Genomic DNA, 19,228 nt, shown 5'->3' with positions numbered 1-19,228 from the left:
TCCGTCATGCGATCCGCAAATCGCGCGAAAAAACGCCCGTGTGACTAAGGCCTAAATGTGGTGCAAACCATGTAAGATGTTTTTTTTTTTCAATAGAAAATCTGCATATTTAGCAGTCAAGAGATGACTTTGGGGTTAAAAGCCTCTATTATCAACTTTCAAATGCTGATTAATAAAGATCTTGTTCCACTTGGAATGCATAGTGACAAAACGGAATAAAGAAAAGAAGAAGCTCTCATGACACAGTTTACATGTATGGAATGGTATTTGTTGGACAGTCTAAAGAAAATACCATTAGGCCTACTTACTTAGAGAAGCATTTCTTATGCTCGTCTAAGGAAGCTTTTGCGTACATTTGTCTCTTCTGGTGGCACTTGTGCTAGATGGAAACCCACTCCAGGTCTGAGCTAGGTTTTTGCCCTAGAATGCAGGTTTGGTGGGGGTGCCAAAATTAAGACTTTTAGATGACAGAATTCTGACATCCAGGGTTTCATAAATAGACCATGTGGGGTTTAGAATGTTACATAATCATAGTATTTTCATAATGGGGGAACTGTCATACATAAATATTCATACATTATATTGTAATCATCTATTAGATAGGACACGGAGAGAAAAAGGGTAAAGCTACCGCTAAATCCAAGTGTGTAGAGGGCTCAAATAGCCAGAGGTGAGATGACAGCGTTGGGAGTTAATGCAGAAGTGCTGCCCGTCCCAAGAAAACCCTAAAACATATCCTAAAAGTTGAGTTGTAGTATTATATGCAAAAGCAATAAAAATACAGTATTTGCAAAAAAATGTAAATGCTCATATTAATCATTGGCTTATTCAATGGATACTATTGGCATATTAATTAGATAAACGGATCTTAAAAAATGCTTTGAAAACTATTTTGTAATAAAAATCATAATAATAAAAAAAACCCTTTCATAAATGTGAATTTAATGTAATGAGCAGCATATTGTACATTTCTCACTAAAGTTAATACGTTTTTACAAATAGCTGCTCTGCTTCAGTCCATGAAAGACTGACACAGACTCATCTTTAAACAGGCATTACCTGGACCACCGACTGAGACTCCTTTGCTGCTTTTACTCTGCATTTGTATTCATTCTATTCGAAAACTGCATCAGTACCTATTCTTCATGGATTACTACCAGCATAAAGACCTGAAAAGGGTTCTTATCATGAAGTCATCTTGTTATTCAAAATCCTACCCAAAAGGCACAGCACGTGTTAACATATTGCTGCTTTTCTACTTTACATTCATAATTTTAATTGTTCATTTTGAGAGCTTCTCTTGAAAGCAAAAGCTAAATTTCCAATTTGCTGTTTTGCTGGTAATAGGCTATGCTGCATGGATCATAGACACTTCCCTAAATCAAATCAGCCTGCTCTCATAATACAATACTCCAGCTGCTTATTTGTCCTCAGCATGTCTATTTTATGATTACTACCAAGAGCCATTTTACAATGCTTAATTGAAGCAGCCTCCTCTGGTAACCAGTGCCGGCTTACGGGGGTTACATCTACAGCTGTAGGATATGTGGTCATTTTCATTAGTAAATATCAAACAATTTCTTACTCTTGTCTAGGGAGTAGCAGTTGTTACTGTAAAATAATACTCCTTCATGAATTAAAGTAAAAAATAATATGGCTTATTTAATTATAGAAGCCTAAGGAATTGAATAGGTGATGTGAAGAATAGTTGTGTATCCATCCATCCTCTGTGCAGGGAAGTATAACAATGCCCTATTCACTTCAATTGAGCTGTGTGGCTGTTCTTTGCACAGCTGGTAGATGGGACTGGTACTATGTATGAGAAATTTCAAAATGACCCCAATTTCTTCACCTAAGGACCCAAAGGTCACACTTTATGTTCATGTTATGCAACCATGGTACTAATCAATCTCAAAGATGTCAGTGATGTTACTATGTTCATTTGTCCACCAACACAAAGTTATTTATTCTTATATCAGCTAGGAAGTATATGCAAAGAAATCTGAATCAGGAAATCTACACAAAGTTATACTGATCTGGTGTGGAGTTCATAAAGGTTTGCCACTGTGGATTTTCTTGAGGATTTTGAAAAGGAAGGCAATGGGTGTGAAATTTGAAATTATGCTGTGGATTTGTAGGTAGTCCACTGCTAAAATGCAGCAGTTCATTTCATTTAAGATTTATTGCAAATTTTGACTTCCTCATTCAACCCAATATGGAAAATTCACTAGAAACCTGTCATATAAATTGACAAACAGTGGATTTGAAAATTCACAGCACAGGTCAATTTCCTTGCTGAAATTTTTCAGTGTGTGTAGATTTGTTAAAATATAATCTACTTTGTTACTACTGTATTCTGCTGTGGATTTTCTGTGCAGAATTCTGCAGCCTATCTGTCCTATGTGCTTTTACCCTAGTAGCACCACCATGGGTGTATTGCAACCCTTGAGCTTGTGTACTTTATACCGTATGAGAATTGTAACCAACAAGAGTTATATTGTGCCACTGTACTGTGAAAAAAGAAAAGTAAAACTTCTTTTCTGTTAGATCTGATCTGCAACTATTTCTTCACCACCTTACAGTTCACAGCTGTTCCCTTTGTCCTTCAAAAGAGCTACCTCTAGTGCAAGTAGACAGCCAATCAGTAAACCCTTAGAGCCTCATAATTTTGTTAAGTAATAGCTGCATGTATGTATGTAATTGTTTAATTTTGTCATAGTCAAATACACTAACTTTCTAAAACATTCAACTTTCAAGACCCGCTGCCTTGTTTTCCTATCTGGTCCGTGGCGTAACCATAGGGGTGCAGAAGATGCAGTTGCACCTGGGTCCATGAACCTTAGGGGGCCCATCAGGCCTCTTTTCTCCATATAGGGAGCCCAGTACTATGAATGAAGTATTATACTTGGGGGCCCTCTTACAGATTTTGTACCAGGGCCCAGAAGCTTCACGTTACTCCTCTGTACCTGATTGTTCCTATACAACAGACCCTAGCCATAGTAAGTGAATATTCTTATAAAAACATAAAATTCATACAACATAATAATGTCAAAAATAATTGCACATGTGGAAAAAGTAGAATATAATTTGTAAAATCAAATGCTAACTTTTTTTTTACTAGATTTTAATTTCACTACTACTACTACTTTCTAACTATAATGAGTGCTAAAGAGCAGTTCCCTTGAGAATCAAACTGTGGATAAGTAGACACTCAATGTATAATATCTTTGCAAAATACCATATCCTCTCTAAGCATATGTTCAGATGTTGCAGAGTCCACAGAGCCACAGTATGGGCCCAATTTTTTTAAATTGGTGGCTTATTACAGATTCTTTCCCCATCTGAGATCCATAAAAGCCCATTTAGACGCAATGATTATTGCTCAAAATTTGTTAAAAGTGTCGAAACTGAGCAATAATCGTTACGTGTAATTGTGTGCCCATCGTGCACTTTTCGTTAGTAATTCATTCATTGTTCTCTTTCAGTCCACTTAAAATCCATTGTTTGGCAGTTCGCTTGTCGTTTGGCTTAAATGAAATTTGTTCAGTCGTTTTATGATATTTTACCAAATTTTTTTACCTTCATCGATGCACACGCCTTTCAAACAAACTATCGTTCAATTATCGTTTATCGTCATTATCATCCATTTTCCAATGATAATCGTTAAGTTTAAACGGTCGTCTTTAAAAGCAAAACCATTGCTCACTTTTGATCACTTAAACAAATTTTGAGTGTTAATCGTTGTGTCTAAATGGACCTTATGTGATTTAAAGTACACTTTAGTTTTCTTATAGTAAAGGGAAGGATCAGATGTCAGTAACCTTTTATCACTGACAGAGGTGTTGGTGAGGTGTTTTATCATTTATTCCCAGCTCAAAATTCCAATATAATGAATGACTCGGGTTGTATGAAACTGCTTTACATTACAATGTCTTAGACAGAGTAATCTTTTTGACAGAAATATATCAAGTCTATATACTTTTAATGTTTATTTAAGAAGACATGCATTCTAGAAATATTTTGGTAAAACATATAATCAAATATCCATAGCCGAATATCACATTAAAGTTGATGTACAGCTTTGTTCACTGTGAATAGAGAGACCTAATAAATCTTGAGTTATGACTTTCCATAGTACAATAAAGAGTATAATGGTTTGAAATGTGCTTAAATGAGAAATCATTACCATTTTTACACTGAGATTTTACTCATTGGTATGCTACATCTACAGAAAAGTTTACAGATGATTATAGAGCTCTAATTAGTCTCGGGAGGGTGCTGGAAAGGCCGAGCTTCTGCTCATTAGGCTGGCTGCATGGTTGGAAGCTGATTTTAGGTACATTTAATGTGCATAATTTACAGTGAATGACACACACCTATGTTTCTTTTTCATTTCCAGATATTGCAACAGCTCATCCCGACAAGAAGTCCATTTTAATGTATGTAACAACACTTTTCCAAGTTCTACCACAAAAAGTATCCATCGAATCTCTTCGAGAATTGGAAACATTGCCACGCCAAATAATCTCTCCAGAAGAGCAAATCAGACATTTTGATCAACGCCATTTCTCTCAACAAGTATGGAGGGTTTACTTTCTATTTTATAAAATTAACTTATATTCAGATCTTTGGACAAATAACCAAAATATTTCATTCATTTGTAGGAATACAAATGCTGCTAGACAGTTCTGTGCTTCTGCTTTCTAGTAATTTGCCTGATACTTGTTTGGCACATTTAATAGATACTTTTGACAAGTGCCAATAACTTGTTTGAAAACTTTTTGCAAAATGCCTTTCTTGGAATTTGAATTTAATCTAACACATATTACCCATTTTAATGAAGTGGCAAAATTAGCTTCAAATATATAATTATATTCCCTATATTTTTGTCATTTGCTTTTTACAACTTTATGCACTGTTTAAATTGACCAGAATTCTCAGAAATTGTGTTAAAAGGCTAGCAAATTGTGAAAATATATATGAAGTAATCAGTTATTGTGCTATCTTTGCTAATTTTCCTTCTGATGTCATCAATTTGATGCTGCAGTTTAATTTTTTTGTGTGCACCATTTTTACAGCACACCAATTTTTTTACAGCACACCAATAAGATTAAATATGCAATCATGAGAGAAAACTAAGTACACCCTCTGAATTATATGGTTATACATATCATAACATAATTTAAAAAAACACCTGGTCCTCAAAAGGTCTTACAATTAAGTAAATAAAAAACATCAGATGAACTACAACAGATGCCAAATTATCAATACTAGGCAGAAGGGAAACAAAAACCCTGATGTTCCAGTGGTATGGATAATAAAGAGAAACTTACTTCGTGGGGGTGCCTGGTCCACAGCACCCCTCAATCCCAGATCGCATGTAATGTAAAACAGATGATGGAGGTGTTTTTCAAAGTTCCAAAGTAGCGATTTATTTCATAAATATGAAATGCGTTTCGGCTTTAAAAACAGCCTTTATGAAGCATATAACAGTTTACACATAAAACACACATACGTATATCTAAAAGACAAGTTGTAATTACCTTCTCATGCAAGTGTGGCATGTCCGCCCGGGGGCCGGCGTCAAAGAGTGACGGTGGGAAGTGACGTGACTTCTGACGGCTTCTGAGGAATGCACCGATGCGTTCCAACTGAAGAACGCATGGATAGAGGTGGGAGGGCATGCGTGGTGACGTAGAAAATGATGCTGGGACATCGGATTGTAGGAGATGACGTAGGCAATGACGCTGGAATATCAGAACGTCAGATCACACCAATGCTGTTGGAACGCACAGATGAGTTCCAAACGGAGGATGCATGAATCAAAGTGAAAGGGTGTACGTGGTGACGTAGGAAATGACGCTGGAACATCAGATCAGTCACCTGATTACGAAGGGGCCGTATATGATGCCAGTAATACGTGTGTGATGTAACATGGGCTGACGTAAAAAACGTCAGAATAACCACATGTTTAAAGAAAAGGGCCCATGCATAATGTTCATCTCACGTAACTTAACGTAATAACGTCAGTAGAAGTGATTTTAACGCGCTGTTGTTACATGGAGTAATTTGGCAATGTTAAAAAATACATATAATGGTGCGTTCCATGATGGAATGTACCATCTTATATCTGTAGAGCGCAAAATGCATTCCACTGGAAGGTAATTGATATAAAAAAAACTTTTAGACTACTTAAGAAACTGATACAGACAGACAGACAAAAATTATACATTGTATTATAAATAAATTATATATATCGTTAAATAAACCCAAATAGATTAATTAGTATTAACATTAAAAAACTAAATAAATGCATACAATGTTATTTGGGATCTAAGCTAATATTCTAGTGATGTATATTATAACTTAGGATTTCATAAGTGAGAATGCATTATAACAAAGGTAGAAAAAAGGGGGAAGGAAACAAGTATATTATACTATGTAAAACACATTAAAAGGCAAATAAATATAGATTAAAATAAAAATACTTGATTTTATAGAGGTCCATTGCATAAAAAGTGGGAGTTGAGAAGGAGAGCATGTTAGATTTCCTCAAGCACCTCATTTCATCCATGGGGGTGTAGTGTGTTGAAGTGAAAGATGTAGAACATCTCTTTGGCTCTGAGTTTAGCAAATTCACCCTTGGGAATTCTTTCTATAGGGGTCATTGTAATTAACGAAGGATCGGAGTTGTGGTATATAGAAAAATGTTTGGAAATACTGTGTTTCAGGAAGCTCCTTTTAATATTATACCTGTGCTGATTAATGCGGGTATGTAGGGAGTTTGTCATGAAGCCAATGTATCGTGTGTGGCAAGGGCATTCAATTAGATATATAAGATGTTCAGAAGCACAACTTAGATATTGTTTGATGTGGGATGGTGTGTCGTCTGATCCCATTTCAATTATTTTCCTTTTGTGGCAAATATTATCGCAGCACTTGCAACCAGATACCCCACATTTGAAAACTCCTGTGATAGGAGGAAAGGATACAGAATGGTCTTTATTCTGAATAGCTCTTTTGATTTTATGAGGACTCGATGGAGCTAGGATATTTCCCAGAGTCTTATTTCTTTTGAAAATCAGGTTGGGGTTAAGAGAAAGTTTCTCTTTATTATCCAAAACCACTGGAGCATCAGGGAAGTTTCTCTTTATTATCCATACCACTAGAGCATCAGGGTTTTTTTTTCCTTTCTGCCTAGTATTGTTCTTTTGTTCTCTGGTATATTATACCTAGAGCCACCCCATGACGCTCTCCCTCAGGAATGTTATCAAAACCAGTGTGAATTGGATCCTCACCATGATTTGATGCATTTATTTGCCTACCAGGATTCATTGACGTTCCAGGATCCCTAGAGGGTCCTGCTACGTCTGGGGTGAGTCTGTTCCATTTTTCACTCTTTTATTACATCACCCCACTCTGCCCTTGGAGCGCTACCAATCTCATCTTCCAGATGCCAAATTATACTCTGTCATTATTTATTTAACAAAAACTAGGTCAAAATGTAGAAGCAGTATGGGAACAATTGAGTACTTTCCATGAATTATTAGCTTGTAGAACCACTTTTAGCAAGAATAACTTGAAGAAATCATTTTTTGAGCATTTTATCACTCCCTAACATCATTCTGTAGAAATTTTGCCTCACTCACTTCTTTACAACGTTGCTTCAGTTCATTAAAGTTTGTGGTAATTTCTTTAAACAAAGCTCTCTTAAGGTCCCACCACAGCATTTCAATTGGGTTGAGGTCTGGACTTTGGGCCATTGAAACACCTTCATTCTTTTCTTTATCAGTCATTCTGATGTAGATTTGCTAGTGAGCTTGGCATCATTGTCCTGTTATGTAATACAGTTTTGGTCAAGCTTTAGTTTTTGGTTAGATGGCTTCACATTTGACTCTAGTTTAGTATGCAGAGGAGTTCATGGTTAACTTAATGACAGCAAGCTGACAAGGTCCTGTGACTGCTAAACAAGTGCAAATCATGATCCCTCCACTACTGTGCTTAACAGTTGACAGAAGAAGGGCCTTTCTCTTGACAACCATTCCAAACAAGCCATACTTGTTCAGTCTTTATCTAACTGCACAGTCATGAACTTGAACATTTTAGATGCTAACTGAAGTCTTCAAAGTCTGAGATGTAGTTCTTAGGATTTTGCTATTACTCTGAGCATTGCACGGTCTGACCTTGAGATGAATTTACTACAACATCCACTCCTAGGAAGATTGTCAACTTCTTGAATGTTTTCCACTTTTGAATAATCTTTTTGACTATAGAGTGATGTACTCTAAATTGTTTGGAAATTACCTTAAAACCCTTCACAGATAGATGGGCAGCAAAAATTGCATTTCTAAGATAATTCCAGATGTCTTTACACCTTGGCACAAAGCTGACATGCTCCAGACCAGCAAACTGCCAAAACCTGCACTTTTAGCGGTAGTCACACTTGCTGATGATCAGTTAATCAAGGAAATTTGATAAGCAGTACCTGGCTAATACTTACCCTCTTAATTCCTATGGAAGAAGTAAGGATGTACTAAATTTGTCACATTGCTTCTGCAATTTGGCCTTATTTTTGTTAAATAATAATGACACGGTGTAATTTGTCATGAGTTGGTGTTCATCTGAACTTGTTTAACCTAATTTTAAGACCTTCTAAAGAACATGTTTTCTTATTATTACTTGATTTGTAAAGCCATAGAAATCAAAGAGGGTGTACGCTGTTTTTCTAGTGACTGTACACCATTAAGAGATTAATTGGCACAAATGAAATATTTTATTTTGTGATGAGCAAAAGAGACAAAAATAATGTAGAGTGCAACCTTTCAGTGAAAGCAGACTCAAAGCTAGGATAAGTAAACCTGACTTCTTTCTTTTATTGAATATGTTAACACCAGCAACAATATGCATTTTGGGGCATAAGCCTCTCCCTCGGTATTGCTGGGGGGGGGGGGGGGGTGAACTGATACGTACAATTACAGATCTGAACAAGACATGTGAAAGATAAAAGTGAGAAGTGATAGAGATAAAAGACAGGAAAAAAGGCAGAGGAAGGAAGGAGAGGACAGTAAGATAAATAGAAAGTTCAAAATCATAAATAGAAGTCAAATATAAAAAAGGACCATATAAGTAGTTGAGTAATAAAAATCAAGCTTAATCAAATTATCTTATGGTCATTTTAATTTTTTTATTTCTGTTTATGATTTTAAATTTATAATTTCTTTTCTTGTTATCTCCTTTATTTGCATTCTTTTTTCTTTATCACTTTTTATTAGCATTTTTCATGTGACTTGTTCATATTTCTAATTGTACACATCAGTACAACCGCAGCAATCATAAGAAAGAGACTTATGCCCTGAAATACGTTTTGTGCTGGTTTTATTGTGGTTAATAAAAGACAGAAGTTAGTTTTAATCCTCCTGCCTTTGAGCCTGCTTTTATCAGAGGGTTGCGCCATACACCAGTATTTTTGTCTCTTTATTATTCATTATTATAATCAAACCTATCTTCCACTGTTGCGACGTAACTCAGTTTGAGGGGTACTACAGCCTTTTTCTTTTGCATTTTTCTTATATTTTATTTTGTGACATGTTTGCAACATTTCATCTTTGTACATTTTTTAAAAGTTTTTGATGTTACTTTTGAATTATTTCTAATAGTACTATATTTTATACAAATTGTTCAATATTCCTTAAGTAGAAAAATAAAATCTACATAAACTGATGCTTAATGTATTCATAGCATGCATAAATAATTGCTTTAAAGTGAGGATAGATAATGCCAAGTTTCTAAAGTGGCATCTCTATTCTTCAGATTTAGACATAGGAGGTGCCTGTTTCTGTTGGGCTTCTTTATGCATTGCTAATGTCCACAATAGGAATAACATTGTTATGTTTTACAATGCAGCTTGGTAAGACAATAGCAATTAATTATTGGCAGGTATGCCTGATTATTATAAATTGAACACTATTATTGTATTCCATATCAATGGCTGTTTTTCTACTCTGAATTTAGCATCTGATAACTTCTATGAACTTTATTATTTTGTTTGTGTACCAACACACATACTGAACCCCTATTTATTGAGCATTTCCATCAGGGTTCTCTAAGTTACTGTATGTTATTATTTGTGAGTATTTTTATTGGTTTGGTTATGCAGATTTTACTGGCAATGATTTTTGTGCACTTGATTCATAGATTTTGATGTTCGGTCTGGAGCCTCTTGACATTTCCTTTCTATTGTTGGATCTTATTGATTCTGCAAAGAAATTGTTACTGTTATTTATCTTGCACCATTCTAACATTTAGATTTGATTGGTGGTTGCATCTTATTCAGGAACAAAGTATCCACCAGGGCTGGATATAAAAATATTTGATGGAGTCACAGTTTTTACTATTCCAATATGTATTTTCCTATCCCTCATGACCTGCATTCCTTTTTAATTTATATATTGAAAATAATTGATCTAGAGGGCTAGATTAACAAATAATTTTGTTATTTGATTTTATTATATGTTTGTACTGTTGTTTATGTTAGTTTGTTAATTTTATATATTCTTAGTCAAGCTCCATCGCTACTGGTCCAGTAATGAAATACAGCACTTAGATTATCTATGTATATATAAAGGTGAAAGCCCTCACTGACTGACTGACTGACTGACTCATCACTAATTCTCTAACTTCCTGGTATCGTACAAGTGTGAAATTTGGCATGAGCATTTTTTAGCTCTTAAATAGGAAAAGTAAAAGGGTCCCAACTTAATTATTCAATGCTAACTGCAAAAGTATTGGCACCCCTAAGTAATGTACCTAATCTAATTATCTAATTTCCCGCTGTCGTACAAACATGAGATTTGGCACAACCATTTTTTAGGTCATAAATAGGAAAATTAAAGGAGTCACAACTGGAATATTCAATTCTAAGTTTAAAAATAAGTGCACAACTGTGTAATGTACCAAATCTGATTCTCTAAGCTCCTGGTGTTGTACAAACTTGAAATTTGGCGCAGCCATTCTATAAGTGCTATAAAGGAAAAGTAAGTGACCCCCTATGTAATGTAGTTAATAACATACATCTGAACCTTACAAACATGAAATCTGCCATGTCCATTCTTTATATCCTAAATAAGAAAAATAAAGGGGGTCATAACTTCAATAATTCATTCTCAGAGCTCAGTCACACAGGCGTTTTTACGCGAGTATATACATGCATAAAAACGTTCGTACTGCATTTGTCAAAAAAAAGCACCTACAAAAGATAGAACATGTGGGTGGCAATGGACATGGTCACACGTTTTTCTTTACGCGAGTATACACGCGCATATATACGCACGTAAAAACGCCTGTGTGACTGAGCCCTTAGCCTGAAAAAATCTGCGATACATGAGATAGTTCTTTTCTCAGAAACTGTAGCGCCCAAGGAAATGATTTGTAATCTACCTCACCTCTACATGTATATACTGAGGAGAATCTAATGCTCCTATATGTGTATATACTAAAAAGAATCTAAGTCACCTCTGTGTGCATTTACTGAGTAGAAGAAAGCGTTCATGAACTGCAGGCATGGAGTCTGCCTTTAAGGCTAAGAAGGGGTTGCAACTTCCAGTCTGGGGGTAAATTTGATTAAAAAGGGGCATTACCTTTAAGGGTAAAAAGTGAGGAGAATTGAAGGGGTTCCACATGCTGCAGAGGGATATCAGTACATGCAGTCTGATGAGAATCTAACGCTCCTCTATGTATATACATATTTTATTCCTCAGTTCCTCTAAAGTAACCACGACTTCATGCAATTTTCTGTGTGAACAACAGTTAATCACCTGTATCAAATTAACTCGAGCGAAGCCGGTTATATCAGCTAGTTGTTCATATATATTGCATCTTATATTTAAAGAGTTCTCTCATAAAGACAACTCTTATTCCAATGAAACCTGTCTGGTTTCTCTGATGTTGGCGATTAAGTATTTTCATCAAGGAAAGACACTAATTGTCAGACATTTCTAGGTGTTTTTAATTTTGGAGAATTAACTAAGAATTGCATTTTAAAATATTTCCTTAACTCTGTTGCTACTCTTGCCACTAACGTTGTTGTAAAAAATCATGCTCCAAAGGCTTTGTATCAATCCATTCAGCAGTTTTGCCAAATTTAGTACTGTAGTTTGAAGTGTTATTCTGTTCTCAAAACAAATACTGAAAAATGGCAGCATCATTATAAATTAACATGATCTGTTAGCATGCATTGCAAAACAGATCAAAACAGTTTCATCATATCAGTCATGGATCATGTAAAAATTGGAACTCATGGTGCTAATGTGACTAACTGAGGAAGTAAGCAGCTGTTTTAAATTCTATAGTAATAACCATATCTACCTTGTTGTTGAGCGCTCGGTCAGACGAGCGTTGTTTATTTGCTGCTAAGCAACGAGTAAAGCACGCTACTAACAGACCTGTAAAGATTGCATGAACGGGCTGCTTCGGCGCACCACGGAGCTGACAAGCGAGTCAGCACTCGCTGTCCTTTCTTTGTTAGAAGCGCAGATTCTGCGCTTCCAAGAAGTGTCCATTTGGCTGCTTCCATAGCAACCTATTGGTTCCTATAGCAGCGCCAGTTCCTACAGCAGCGGGTAAACAACGCTGGTCTAACCAAGCCCTTAATATGTGCAAACTGAATGGCTTCTATTATTTAAACATTTTATAGTTGTAGCAAAGTTTACCTCGACATGTAAAACATTACATAAATACTGGTACATAACTTTTTCTTACATTTCACTAGCTTTTCAATGGCTTTTTTTACTGTGTTAAAGGCTCACATGGGCGTATGTGGCCAATGTGTTATGCAGGTATTTTTCACACACGTAACAAGCAGTGCTAAAAGCTCATTGATTTCTATTGGACCACTCACACCTGCATTTTTTTTCATTTGCATAGAGTAAAACACAACATGTGCTATTTTGGTGCGTATTATGCGCATAATATGCACAAATATATACTGTGGGGATTTAACATACGCAGAAAACATGCATAAAAAATATGCGCTTAATACGAGGGCAAAATACATCTGTGTGATTAAGCCCTAAAGTAATATAAGATTTTGCAGCAAGTTATCAATTTTGTGTTAAACTTTGCTATATCTGGGAATTATAAAAAAAGATAATCAACTGTAAATAAGCACAAAGGTGGAGTCAGATACCAGTTTACTGAGAAAAAAAATAGCATTTCAGCTCCAAATAATTTTCATTAAAAATAGCTAATTAAGTGTCTGCTATATATTATATTAGGCATATTTCTTTTGTGGACTGCAATCTACCTATGATTCAGGAATTAGAAGCATATACAACCATACATACAATAGTATTGTTCCCTTTAAAGTGAATATGGAACTCTTAAGGCCCTTTTACACACAACGATCATTGCTCAAAATTTGTCCAAACAGCCAAAAATCAGCGATAATCTTTACATGTAAACGCCAGTATTGTGCACTTTCCATTTGAATAATGGATTTTAGCTCCGCATTATATCCATCATTCAGCAGCTGTAAGACTGAGCAAATAAATACCATTTGAATGCATTTTACTCATCTTTCAAAAGCCTGCAGGATACACAGTGCACTGGCTGTGTTTTGCTTTGCATGCATAATAAGTACACTGTGCACTCTGCCTGGAAGAGAACAATGGAATCTTCCTGCAGATGTTTACTCAGCTAGGGGTGCGTTAAACACAAGCTGGGCTCTGTAAACAACTCATGGAGGTAACAAAGGATTAAAGGTCCTTTTACACGCAAATAAAGATGATTAAAGTGTTAATGAACATTAAAGCCAATAACACTTAATGCCAATACATCACCAAATCTTCCAATCTTTCAGCCATGTTAAAGATTATCTTTGCATGTAAAAGGACCTTTAGACTGCAGGTGCTCTGTGCAACTTCATGTGTGAAATGTCACATAGTACAGATTTTGAATAATTCGGGCAATTCATTAAGGTTTCTAGTTATTGAACATCCACATATCCTATTTTAAAAATATCAACCCTCTGAACTTATCAACTGGTTACTATCTTTAGAGCAGTAATTACAACCATATACTGCATAAAAACAGCATAAAAATATCCTGCATCTTGCATTAATCTTGATTGTAGCTTGCACTGCATTCATAAATCCGCAGCTAAAACCTACTAGATCCTACATCTATACCCAAACTTCTGTTGCTTGACAATTGCACACATTAGCAGCCTTATATTCCAGCTTGACAGCAAAGAGTAAATTAAAACAAACATCTCAGGCAGAACTAATAAACTGTGTTAGGGTCCTTTTATACAGAACATTTATCATTCAGTTTATCATTGGATCACGTGAAACAGAGCGATAATTATTCAGTGTAAACACTGACAGTGACTGAATAATTAATTTGCTTATCGTTCCTCGCTCAGTTAATACGCGTATAACAATCAAACAACAAACAGGCCGTGTAAACAGGCAGTCATTCATCTGACAATTTTGCACAGGAGTGAGTATCATTGCTTCACAGCAGGGAAGCTGGAGGAGATTTCTCTCCTTGCACTCTCCCCACCCCTCCCCATTCACTTAACACAGCGGGCGTTCAGTACTGAGAGGCTGTTATTTACACTGAACAATAGTTCAGGATTTTAAGCTGCTTACATTTCTGAATAATGATCATTCAGTGTAAATAGCAGTCGTTTACTACTGAATGGCCGCTATATTATGTCATGGGAGAGGGGCGGAGAGCGTTAGGAGAGAAATCTGTGAAGCAATGATTCTTGGTCTTGTGCAAAAGCACGTGAGCTAGTACATGCGGGGACACATGTTGGGCATTGTTTGCCTGACAGTCATCCTGTCTAAATGGGACTTTATACCTAGTGCAGGGTTGGAGGGACTAACACAGGGATTCAGTGAACACCAAAGAGAAAAATCCTAGGTCTTGCACCATCCACTGGGGCCCTGGACTAGACATAACAGAGATGAGAAGATTTGCAAAGCTAAAGCACCAGAATTATGACTCAATTTTCACCAAACAACTGGCATACCTGTCTTACACCAGTCTTGTAATGGGTTTTAGACAATTTTTTTAGACAATGAAACAAAATTTTAACGCAAAAAGATAGCCAGTCAACAAATGCCCTAATGTATAAATATATGCCAAATCTATCATACAGTGTTAGCCACTATCGTAAATTTGATGCATCTAGTCTAGTGCTAAGCTGTCTAAATTTAAGACGATATTAATAGAGATGAGCGAGCACCAAAATGCTCGAGTGCTCGTTACTCGAGTCGAACTTTCAGTGATGCTCGAGAGTTCGTTTCGAGTAACGAACCCCATTGAAGTCAATGGGCGACTCGAGCATTTTTGTATATGACTGGTACTCCGCTAAGGTTTTCATTTGTGAAAATCTTAGCAAATACCCAAAGTCATGTAAAAAACACAGAACTGGATATGGCAGGTGAGGAGCAACATGCAGGGCTACATTTCAGGCTCCGAGGTCTCACTATTAAGCCACAATAGTGGCAAGAGTGAGACCCCCCCCCCCCTGCACTGTCAGCATAAAGAACGATGTTAGCCCATTGAATTCAATGGAGCCGGCAATACAGCCGGCTCCATTGAAAGCAATGGGCTGCCGGCGAGCGCGGGATGAATTTTCAGGAAGGGCTTAAAACTATAAGCCCTTACCTGAAAATCATCCTAAAATGTGTAAAAATAAAAAAAAATGTATACTCACCTTTCGGCTGAAGCCGGAGTTCAGCCGCGTCTGGCCGGCAGTTCTCCTGAACTGCTTTGAGTAGTATTCAGCAGCCGGGGATTTAAAATCCCGGCCTGCTGAATGAGCTGCCTCTGATTGGTCACAGCCTCACCAATCAGAGGCAGCTCTCACTTACACCCATTCATGAATGGGTGAGTGAGTGCTGCCTCTGATTGACTCAGCGCAGGGACCAATCAGGGGCAGCTCTCAGCTGAATGACAGCTGAGAGCTGCCCCTGATTGGTCCCTGCGCTAAGCCAATCAGAGGCAGCACTCACCCATTCATGAATTCATGTGAGTGGGTGTGAGTGGGAGCTGCCTCTGATTGGTGAGGTTTTGACCAATCAGAGGCAGCTCATTCAGCAGGCCGGGATTTTAAATCCCCGGCTGCTGAATACTACTCAGAGCAGTTCAGGAGAACTGCCGGCCAGACGCGGCTGAACTCCGGCTTCAGCGGAAAGGTGAGAATACATTTTTTTTTTATTTTTACACATTTTAGGATGATTTTCAGGTAAGGGCTTATAGTTTTAAGCCCTTCCCGAAAATTCATCCCGCACTCGCCGGCAGCCCATTGCTTTCAATGGAGCCGGCTGTATTGCCGGCTCCATTGAATTCAATGGTCAGTGCTCGTTTAACCGAGACGAGTACCGCGCGGTGCTCGTCTCAAGTAACGAGCATCTCGAGCACCCTAATACTCGAACGAGCATCATGCTCGGACGAGTATGCTCACTCATCTCTAGATATTAATAAATCTGTATTAGTTTTGTGTGTAGTAGAACTTAAAGGGAACCTGTCAGGTAACTTATAGTTCTCTAGTTGCAGTCAGTCAGAATTGTGTAATGACAGACACACTGATTACAGTGGTCTGTCATTTATACTTATCAGTTCAATGGTTTTGTAAAACTTATAATTTTAAGCAGTGCAGCACTAGTAAGAGATGGGGCTCATTCATATTCATATTTTCATTCTCCTCCATCTTCCCTGCAGAAATTAATTGACAAGCCTCTCAGTATTACTGTGTAAACAAAGAGACTTGTCAATCAGTGGCAGAAGGGAGGAGGAGTTGGAGAAGTGTGAATGTATGAATATCAATGAACCAAACCATAATCATCTCAGGACAAATGTTTAAAAATAAGTTTTACAAAATCATTGAACTGATCAGTATAGGTGACAGAACACTGAAATCAGCATTTCCGTCACTATACCAAACCGCCTGAAAATAAGGGACCATAAAGGACCTGACATGATCCCTTTATATTCATTTTAGGTCAGGGAATCCATCTAAGGCCTTATACACTGTATACTTATAGCCGATAGCAGATCAGGTCGTATTGGACAGCCCGTGGACACCTCATCCATGTGCTATCTGTTGTGTGGGATACCACAAATTACATGTACTATTCTCGTAGAAGGTTATTTTCCCATGCAAGTTTTGTCCATCTCAGGCCTCATTCACACAAGCGCTGTTTTTGTGCATGATAGGTGTGCAAAAGATCGTGTCTAAATAGAACCAATGGTTTCCTATTAAACCATTCAGATGAATTAATTTTAGACTTCAAAATGCTCACACCTACTAAAGATAGGACATGTAACTGCTATGCGCGCTTCTAGCTCCGTGGTGGGCGCAAAGAAAGGTCCTGTCTAGAGATGAGCGAACACCAAAATGTTCGGGTGTTCGTTATTCGGAACGAACTTCCCGCGATGCTCGAGGGTTCGTTTCGAACAACGAACCGCATTGAAGTCAATGGGCGACCAGAGCATTTTTGTATTTCGCCGATGCTCGCTAAGGTTTTCATGTGTGAAAATCTGGGCAATTCAAGAAAGTGATGGGAATGACACAGAAACGGATAGGGCAGGCGAGGGGCTACATGTTGGGCTGCATCTCAAGTTCACAGGTCCCACTATTAAGCCACAATACCGGCAAGAGTGGCCCCCCCCCTCCCAACAACTTTTACTTCTGAAAAGCCCTCATTAGCATGGCATACCTTTGCTAAGCACCACACTACCTCCAACAAAGCACAATCACTGCCTGCATGACACTCCACTGACACTTCTCCTGGGTTACATGCTGCCCAACCGCACCCCCTCCCCCCCACAGCGCACACCAAAGTGTCCCTGGGCAGCCTTCAGCTGCCCTCATGCCACACCACGCTCATGTCTATTTAGAATTGCGTCTGCCATGACGAGGGACCGCAGGCACACACTGCAGAGGTTGGCACGGCTAGGCAGCGACCCTCTTTAAAAGTGGCGGAGCGATAGCCCACAATGCTGTACAGAAGCAATGAGAAATAGAATCCTGTGCCACCGCCATCAGGAGCTGCACACGTGGGCATAGCAATGGGGAACCTATGTGCCACACACTATTCATTCTGTCAAGGTGTCTGCATGCCCCAGTCAGACCGGGCTTTTTAATTCATAGACACAGGCAGGTACAACTCCCTATTGTGAAGTCCCTGTCGACCCACAGCATGGGTGGCTCCCTGGAACCCACCGGCGGTACACAGAAATATCCCATTGCATTGCCCAACACAGCTGAGGTAGTAATGTCGTGCTTAATGCAGGTGGGCTTCGGCCCACACTGCATGCCCCAGTCTGACTGGGGTTCTTTATAAGTGTACAGATGTAGTAAAAACTCCGTGTGCACCTACAGCATGGGTGGGTGCCAGGAAGCCACCGGCGGTACATAGAAATATCCCATTGCATTGCCCAACACAGCTGAGGTAGTAATGTTGTGCTTAACCCTTTCCAATCCAATTTGTATATGGTTTTCCTAGGGGGCTTAGTCTTTTTCTGCCGTTATACAACGGCGCTATATGCTGGCTAAAGCCAGTACTGCATGAGCTGACACGTAGGATAGGCTCCGACAGCAGAGAGGCTGGCAATATACAGTAAGAGAACCCCGACGGACGTCTACCAACAACGGAGCTGTACAGCCTTAAACCCTAATGTCTTCACAGGTCACACAGTGGACTGGAAAGGGTTAATGCAGGTGGGTTTCGGCCCACACTGCATGCCCCAGTCAGACTGGGTTTCTTTATAAGTGGAAACAGATGCATTTATAATTCCCTGTGGACCCACAGCATGGGTGGGTGCCAGGAAGCCACCGGCGGTACATAGAAATATCCCATTGCATTGCCCAACACAGCTGAGGTAGTAATGTCGTGCGTAATACAGGTGGGCTTCGGCCCACACTGCATGCCCCAGTCTGACCGGGGTTCTTTACAAGTGGACACATGTAGGTTAAACTCCCTGTGGACCCACTGCCTGGGTGGGTGCCAGGAAGCCACCGGCGGTACATAGAAATATCCCATTGCATTGCCCAACACAGCTGAGGTAGTAATGTCGTGCGTAATACAGGTGGGCTTCGGCCCACACTGCATGCCCCAGTCAGACTGGGGTTCTTTAGAAGTGGACACATGTATTAAAAACTCCGTGTGCACCTACAGCATGGGTGGCTCCCTGGAACCCACCGGCGGTACATAAA

At 38.4% G+C, this 19,228-nt stretch overlaps 1 protein-coding gene across 1 annotated transcript in view; it reads left to right on the top strand.

The window, feature by feature from the left end:
• The window catches only part of DMD (dystrophin), a 2,524,637-nt gene that overhangs the window by 779,490 nt on the left and 1,725,919 nt on the right, over positions 1-19,228 (top strand). The window contains exon 8 of the mRNA XM_066577956.1: positions 4,400-4,578. Within this exon, the coding sequence (XP_066434053.1) occupies positions 4,400-4,578 (179 nt within the window). The remainder of the gene's footprint in view (positions 1-4,399; positions 4,579-19,228) is intronic.

This window comes from Eleutherodactylus coqui, chromosome 1, assembly GCF_035609145.1.
Source record: "Eleutherodactylus coqui strain aEleCoq1 chromosome 1, aEleCoq1.hap1, whole genome shotgun sequence".
NCBI classification, from domain to species: domain Eukaryota; kingdom Metazoa; phylum Chordata; class Amphibia; order Anura; family Eleutherodactylidae; genus Eleutherodactylus; species Eleutherodactylus coqui.
The sequence above is the reverse complement of the archived record's forward strand: the minus strand, read 5'-3'. Positions and strand labels throughout refer to the sequence as shown.